This window comes from Anser anser (genome assembly GCF_964211835.1).
Source record: "Anser anser genome assembly, chromosome: 2".
Lineage (NCBI taxonomy): Eukaryota > Metazoa > Chordata > Aves > Anseriformes > Anatidae > Anser > Anser anser.
The window spans coordinates 114,143,401-114,152,097 of record NC_139721.1 but is presented as its reverse complement, the minus strand read 5'-3'; the positions used below and the strand labels follow the sequence as shown (position 1 = coordinate 114,152,097).

General features: G+C 35.8%; 1 protein-coding gene across 6 annotated transcripts in view; it reads right to left on the bottom strand.

Moving 5' to 3' along the window:
* Positions 1-780: 780 nt before the first annotated feature.
* Positions 781-8,697, bottom strand: part of SALL3 (spalt like transcription factor 3) — a 29,909-nt gene continuing 21,992 nt past the window's right edge. For 3 of the 6 annotated variants that reach the window (XM_083827290.1, XM_083827291.1, XM_083827292.1), the window contains 2 exons: positions 8,202-8,542; positions 781-7,247 (listed from right to left, as the gene is read on the bottom strand). In XM_083827290.1, coding sequence (XP_083683416.1) covers positions 6,816-7,247; positions 8,202-8,542 — 773 coding nt within the window. In that variant the 3' untranslated portion in view covers positions 781-6,815. Of the gene's footprint in view, positions 7,248-8,201 lie in introns of all 6 variants that reach the window. The other 3 variants (XM_083827287.1, XM_083827288.1, XM_083827289.1) reach the window with 1 other exon arrangement.

The following is an 8,697-nucleotide window of genomic DNA, read 5'->3' as shown; positions in this document are numbered from 1 at the left end:
CAGACTATTGCCAAAAGCTGGGATGGACGTCACTTTCAATAACACAAAATATACTAGCAACTGTTTGAAGATTTAACTGAATTTTCTTTTAAGTAAATTTTCACAATGCACAGGGAACTTTTTCTGCTACCTATTATGTACATAAGAGAATGTTTAAAATGAATGTTTAAAAGAGCAAAAACCCAACCCAAACCTCCCAGATCAGGCACATTATTCAGTATAAAGTGATAGAAAACAAATGGAAATTTGCTCATATTTCCTGATGATCACATCCTTTTATGTGCACATTTCATTTGCTGCACGCAACAGGAAATAGAATAGGAAAAAACAACTGATTGGAAAAACTGGCTGAGTAGCAGGTGCTAATCCATACCTAAGGAAGGCAACAAGCTACAATATGGCTGGTAAACAGAACCAGGTAGTGAAGAGATGTCAGTAACTCCCAGAGGTAAAAGAAAGAGGTTTGCCCATTGCTGCGCTTCTACCTTTACTCCAAAAGATACCTGAGTGAAATCAGTGGGACTAGCTTCATTGAGAACACCTTAAACAAATCTAAACCAAAACTTTTCCTGAAACTCAAAGAAAAAAGACAAGAGTATCAATAGAATTAATTCAGCTAATATATTTAGCACATGAACAGTTGCCTAAGGGGTTGCTTAACATAGTACTATAAATCAGATAATTATGTATTCTTACATCTAAAAAAATATTAGATATAATTTGCCAATCTGGGAAACAAATTACTTTCTGTTCAACATCCAAATGATAGCAAACATTATCTTTGGAATTAATTAATTATTTATTTTAACATACTTATATACAGTGAGCGACTCATCCTGATAAAATAGTTTGCTTCAACATAAACTAAATAAAGACTTTTATGAATTAATTAAAGTTAACACATTTGAGACTTAGAAACTTTCCTCACAAGCCTACATAAATATAACCACACTGATGATATGTCTTCTGTTGTCATGATTTTCAGTCTGTGTCTTTACTGAGGGCCAACACCATTTACCGATGTTTTAGTTGCATCTGAGATGGATAACGCTTGAACAAAATACTCAACACACATTTTGAAATCAATTCTAAGCAGCTAAAGAGATTTTAAACGTACATGTTTATAGGTACATGTATATTATATATTTGTGTATAATAATATATACACACACATTTATTTTAATGTTTAGCTTTAATAGCAAAAAGTACAGTAGAATTCCACTGATAGCAAGATTTGATTCTAGATTATCCATAGAAAATTGGTGCACTTTCTGAAAATCAATACAAGCTCAAAACAAGATGTGATATCAGATAACTCTAAGCTGTAGTCTAAACCTGATAATCAATTTGAACACCTAAATAATTGAATGAAACCCACTAGAGTAATTAGATATTTGATAATGAAGAACCGCCATTGGAAAAATGTTACTGAGTAAAATTTTGTATCAATCCCAAATAGGTGAACGTACAACATTTAGGATAAGGCTTCTCAGTCCTGACTGGAGCCTGTAAGTACTACTGGAGTACAAATAATAAATAATAGTACATGTACTGTAAACTCTCTAAAATCAGTGGTAATACCAAGCATTTTCCATCTTTGAAACACTACAGACATAAAATTATTCCTCACAACACCCCTGTGAGGTAGGTACAAAAGTATTTCCCCATCTTTACAGACAGGGCAACTCATCCCAATACTACAAGGTGCTAGCTGACTCAGGGGCGGGGGGTTAGGGGGGTATTCAGTCCCTGATTCCCAGAGACTACAGACTATTTGTAGTCCAGAGACTACAATTATCAAGCAGAATAGGAGTCTAATTAGAGATTTGCCCACTTCCCTAAAATACATCAGTGGCACAGCCCAAAGCTTTTGGCTTTCTAATATGACACTTTGTCAGTGGATTAAGCCATTCTGCCTTCTGAAAAAATAGAATACTATATATTGGTGCTGCTACATGCACAAACATGTATTTCTCTTTTAATTAATCTGCTGATACCTTTAATATCTGCAAAGGGAAATAATTTTCCTGTTAGTGTCTACATTGCATAAAAATCTCACAGCCAGATTCTTGCATTTCTGCTTTTGTATATAAAAGTTACAAGTTCTTTTACTCATTTATATGCAAAGAGACTGATTATTCATGATTTCATTCTCACATCAAATTTTATGTCAAGGGACAGTCAACTTTTTTAGACCCAGATTTCAGGGCCTCCTTTAAAATGGGGATAATACTGCTGTCTGTACTAAAATATATGTATTATCTCTTCACTCTTTTAAAAAATAAATCCAGAATGCTTTTGCCTACACATACTTTTAATATACTATATAGCTAGTCACTTGGAGTATCTCTACTGAAGTCCATGAAGATTCCAGTGGTGTAAAAGCAGGCACAATGAAGTTGGGATCGGGATCTCCATCCTCCTGACCATCTGTGACTGCTTTATACTAGCACAGTAACAAACTTAATGCCTTCATCTGAAGAAAAGAGTGTGAATGGCATGTTTGTTAGCAAATCCTGCAAGCTACACACGTACCTGATCACATCGTTGATGACTTCATCATTCATTATGTTAGTTTTACAAACAGATGTAAAAAAACAGGCAGCTCTTTTGACTTCTGCAGAATTAGAGAAAAAAGGGAAAAAAATAGTACATGGTCTCTTCCAAATGACAGAGTACACGCAGAGAAGTAAATTAAAGGCAACAAAAATACAGACAAACGCAGCTGTAAGAAAACAAATATTTGCCAAGATAAAAAGGACAAAATAGGTAAAGGAATAGATATTATATTGACAGCTAATAATGACAAAAGAAAAAATAAAATAGGCAAGAAAGTAGTTATGTCAATCATTTGTCATAAGTGCTCTCTTTCTAATAACGTGTGGAAAAAATATAAGTGAAGAGTTTGAAAGCCTTGCTGGAACTTTCACAATGTAAAATAACCCTCCCCTCAAAATATCATAGCATGCAATTTTTCTGATTATAGAGTTCCTACATGGCTCTATTTTTAAACATCTGTAATTGAGCAGACATTGACAATTTTTATCCATGTAACACATTTTAATCTGAACTTTCTTCCTATAATAACAAAAACAATCCATTGCATATTTAAAAAATAGATACAATAGATACTTCTGCTTTCATCCTTTTTGTGGGGGAGGAGAGGAAGGCAGGTAATTTTCCTCTTATGTTTTAAGCAGTATCATAACTATCAGTGCCCTTTCGCTTTCTTTTTTTGCATATCATGTTTTCTCTCAGCAAGGCCCAGGGATGTGCATGCAGGGTGAAAAGCACAAGCACAAACCTATTGTTGTTGTTGAGTCACCAGAGGAAACTGGTCTCTTTGCGTAGACCTTATAAAACCATAGCAAGGCCACTGAAAGATGATTAATTCAGATTTTTTTTCTTTTATTTATTTTTTGTCCATTTTAAATGCAGCAGGCATTCATCACTGGATTATAAAAGCTTGAAGGTTACTCAAACATACAGCTTTTTTTGCAGGAGATACTTAATCACATGCCTAACTTTAAGAATGTAAATACTTGCATTTAAATTAACATGAAAAAATAATTTGCTTAAAGTTAGACATGCTTTGACAAATTGGGGTCTTAAAAAAAAAATCAAAAACACACAACAAAACCACCACCACCAACACCGACAACAAAAAAAGCCATAGGTTTTAACATACAGAATATGTCATTTGGAATGAATGGATGCGATTTCTCAGTTTTGTTCTTACTTTTGTATTTTAGATTTTGAACTGCTTCTGATAAATTTCTTCACAAATTTTATCATGCAGTGTATCATGAATATTAGGCAAATGCTTAAACAACATGAAAAGGAAGCTTTTGTTGTTGAACTACACGAGAATTGTTCAGAATGCAATCAATCTGAAACAGTAGTACTTCTAAAGGCTGTTTTCTCCCCTCCATATTTTTTTCTTCTACTGTCTTGCAAGAAATGCTCTTAAGGATTTATTTTTATTGGAAAAGAGACTTGAAGAATTCTACCCCTTTGCACCATTAATATATATTAGAATTGCATTTGAATACAAGGTGTCGACCTTATTCCGATTTTCAGATGCAACGATTAGAAGTCATTGACACCAATCTACTACAAGTGACCTTGTTCTCATATCTTGCTCTGTTATTAGAATAATCAAGGAACGCAATTCAGAAATAATATTACATCCTGCACTTTATTCAATTCCATATGACAAAAATAGTAACCTAGACTAAGACATCCATTTCAATCAGTAGATGTGTCAAGCCAACAAGATTTAATAATAAAAAATATTGGATCTAGGTAACAATTCCCAGCTGGTTCAGGGAGGCTCCTAGCCCTACATGGTATCGCAGTATAAAAATAGTGTCTCTCTTCACCATGCAGAGAGGATTGACCTAACCCTGAATACAAAATGGGGTCAGTCTTACTGTACCATCATCAACCATCTTATTTACAACACTTTACATTTTTTTTTACTTTTTCTTTTTCTTTTTTTTTTTCTTTTTCCTTTTTTTTTTTTTTTTTAAGTATACACATCCTTTAGGTAATCAAGATAACACTACATGGTACCAAATACTAACAAAAAAAAAAAAAGACACACCAAAAATGACACAGATAAATAAAAACATTCAATTGCTGAAATACAGCAACATTGAGCCACCTCAGTTTTCTCTTTTAAAATGCTTGGAAACACACCTAACCACCCACATATTGTGGCAAAAAAAAAAAAAAAAAAAAAAAGATGTTATATTGTAGAGGCATTATAGATATATAACTTTGTTTATATATAGATATATATATCTATATATCTCTATCTCATCACTGTAGAAAACGGAGCTGTATAGTTCATTGTTCATTTCCAATAGAAACAAACAGCTAATAAGTCTTTGCAACACTTTTCACTCCATTACATGATGGCTGAAATAGTCCATCCTCTCACAGTAATGGTTTTTGTCGTATAAGAAAGATTGTCCTATTTTTCAGTCTCAACTGAGAAGACCTCACTGTCTGATTCATTCTTCAGGGGCATAAAACTCCTTGCGCTGTTACCCAGCTACCCACAATGTCCCTCAAGCAATTCTGCTGGACGGAAGTTCATAGTGTCAGACTACACCATGCTTGTAATGCACAAAAATGAGGTAGTACACAAAATGTTTACTGTTCAAGTTTTGATTAAGCCCCAGTCTCCTCTGCATCCCCAGCCTAACTTACAAGTGGAACCATTCCCTTTATTTACTCAGTGTAATTTTAAGAATGCAATCAACATAAAATTATATTCAATTAATCAGAGTACATTGTGCTTCCAAGCAATCTGAGAAGATAATCAGCAAGAGTTGGAAATAAATACAGGACATACTGCTGCTCATACTGCCCAAAAGTTATTATTTTGTTCCCCGTGTTATTAGGCAGTCAACATCTTTCTTGTGGGTATGTGTGAAAGAGACAGAACAGATTACAGTAAAATTAAACCTACACAATGTTCTCCTTCATCTATCCTAAGCTTGTATTAATATCACACTTCCAAGATAAATTTATCAGAATTCTGTTGGGGGTGGTCACGCTTTTAAGTGGGCTTTGTAGGAAAGTTAAATGAATCATTTCAATTTAAGAAATGGCAGGCCCCATATTTCCTAAGGATCTGACAGTTCTCTGCAGCTTTTCTGCTTAGTTAATAGAGGTCTCTCATTGTTTGACCTTAAAACAAAACAAGAAACTGTAACAGGGTTTCCCCCCTTATTCCTTAAGTCAAAGTACTATTTATAAAATAGTTTACATCTTTGTTCAGTTTCAAATTATAGACAAACCTCCCTAATACAAAATACTAAAAGTGCAATAGTATAAATTAAGAGTTTGCAACCACATTATACAAACATTACCTTTTTATTGTACAGCTTTGATAACATGAAGTATTAATCACAACTGCTTATAAAGTTGTGAATAATTTATGGTGCTAAGGTTTGTCTGTAACTTGTTTTCCAATCATTGAGCTAAAGTCCACACTACATTTTTTTTTCATTTAATAGAACAACTGTCCACATAGCAGCTACAAATACTTAAATTAAAAAAAAAAAAAAAGTTTGTTACTGACAGGTACTTGCACATGAAAAGCATGCTATCTTTCCCAATAAAATTTCACAATTTTGCCTGCATTGAAATTAACCACTTACTTATAGTAAAGCAAAACTTGCTTAAAAAATAAAAATAAAAATAAATCACATAGCCAGATGTATTTTGCAGTACAAAAGCTTCATTTAAGTTTGGGGCTAGTATATTGTCTGTTACCCGCATAATCTTAACATTATAAATACTACAGACAAGGATACTGTAATAATACACAGCATTGGGGTACTAAATCACTTATTTAAGATTAAGGTTCCTAAAAACATAGTCCATGTTGCTAACTAATTTGAACAAAACCAGCAAATAAGTGTGACAGAATGCCATAGTGAAGCCCCCCTTTCTCAGTTGATAATAAGTTTTGTAAGAAGCAAAGTGGACGTAGACTAGCCTCTTTCTGTTTCTAACGAAGTTATCCAAGGATTTTTTTTTGTTTGTTTGTTTCTGTTAAATTAAAAGGTTTTTAAAGTTCTCAGTAACAGTCAAACTCACTGTTGAAAGAAGTACCATGCAGATCTTGCAAGACAACTTTTCAGCAGCCACAAAGTTAGGTATTTCTGCTATGGGTAAAATTTTAAAGGGAACCTATGCATTTAGGTCAGGAAACTAATGCTTAGCTTCAAAAGCTGTACATGGAAAAGGACAAGTGTTGTGTCAAGTAGCAGTCCAACAGTTATTCATAATGAATGCTTTTAATTTATGCCAATCTCTTTATTATCCTCAATAAATCTGGTGAATGGACGACTGGCTCCAGTTTCAGAACTTGCTTTGTCCAAACCAACAATGGGAGGGCTGCTGCCTGTGCGAGCTTTGTCCATGCCACTGGTAAGGTTACTTAGAGGCGGGATGGCGCCTCCGCCTAGACTTACTGGGAGCTGAGGAATGCCTCCGTTCTGTATGACAGAAATCTCATTGTTCTTCATAGCAAGTCCATTAGTGATAGCTGCAGCATATTGGTTCCAAAAATTGGGGTCAACATTCATGGCCCGAGCTGCCAAATCTTTCTGGAACATCTCAGAGAACTTCAGCGCATCACCACCCAGCAAAGCCATGGGGTTTTCCACGGAGAGGCGGCGGCCACGGCGTGCAGGGGCGTTATTCCACATGTGAGTTCCCATGTGAACCTGCAGAACAAACAGGACAAGAAACACCTCCACATTAGCACCTTCAGTATTGCTTGCTTAAAAAAAAAAAAAAGTCTTTTAATTCTTTTAATTCATATTGAAAACAAATCAGTTCCAGTTAAGACACAGTTGTAAGGCCCAGTCATGATATACAAAGGAAATTCCAACTTTGTAATCATCTTTCAATGTGCATTTGTTTCTTGTCCGTGGAAACAAATGCAGCACCACAAAAATAAACTGTACATATCCTTTTAGGTTAGATAATTTTGTATGCAAGCTGGAAGTTCTTCATGCTGAAGATTACCAAGTACATTATTTGTACTAGGAGATGGGCATTTTTTCTGCCCTTCCCCTTTTTACATCTTGTCTCTTTTCTTAATATTGTGCCTCATCCCAGAGGCACTGATTATTTTAATAAATATAATATAAAAAAAATCAGGACATGTAAAAATGTATTCCTAAGGCTGTATCCTAATGGTTAACCACATTGTAGGAATAAGAGGCATCAGTCCCATAGTAACCTGTTGTAAATTAGTAAGAAACAGCTTTCTAGTCTGCAATGGCTGCAAAGCAGGATAGAAAATGGAAGTCTGTGATAGGCACACAAGGAGCCAAGTGAACTCTGCATTTCTGGTTTATAGGGAGTTTCTTTTGCACTGCTCTTCCACAAGAACTGCCAGAATGTGTATGTCAGCTGACTGCCTGTTTCATTGTGTGTGTCAGGCAAACTACAATGTGCATGTGCATATACCCAGAACAAGTTTTAAAGCACATATCACTGCACAGCCGCTTTTCAATCCCTATCTTTAACACAGGAGAAACACCACCATTGAAAAAACCTTGAATTTCCCTTATCTCCTGTCTTTGGGACACACACTTAGCACTAACACCTGCTAAGTTCAAGTACAGTGCCTTATTCCCCCCGAGCCTTTACAGTCGTATTTGGCCTCTTACCTTAAGATTCCCCTTTGTGGTAAAAGCTCTACCACAGATTGTGCAACCAAACGGTTTTTCACCAGTATGGGTGCGCTCGTGTATCTGCAGTGCACTTGCTGAGGAGAAGGTCTTCCCACAAGACTGACAGTTGTGCTGCTTGGGAGTCCGGCGAGGGGGGGGTGCCAGCATAGGGGTGATCCCCGGACTCATCACTGTCTGTGGTGCAGCAGGAACCTGGATTCCAGCTGGAAGCGAGGGAACCTCACCCAAAGAGATCGGCTTGCTGTGACCATTCACTTCCATTTTGATCATGGTAGGCGCTGTACTGGTGACCAGGCTAGGAGTACTTTGGCTGGGACCTAGAGTAAAGTTGGGTTCAAATAACTGAGAAGGCAGCTCTTTTAATTTGTGCGTCAGTAAGTGCTGTTTTAAATTACCCATAGTGGAACACCCACGATTGCAGACTGTACAAACAAATGGACGTTCTTTAGTATGGCTGCGGTAGTGAATTTCC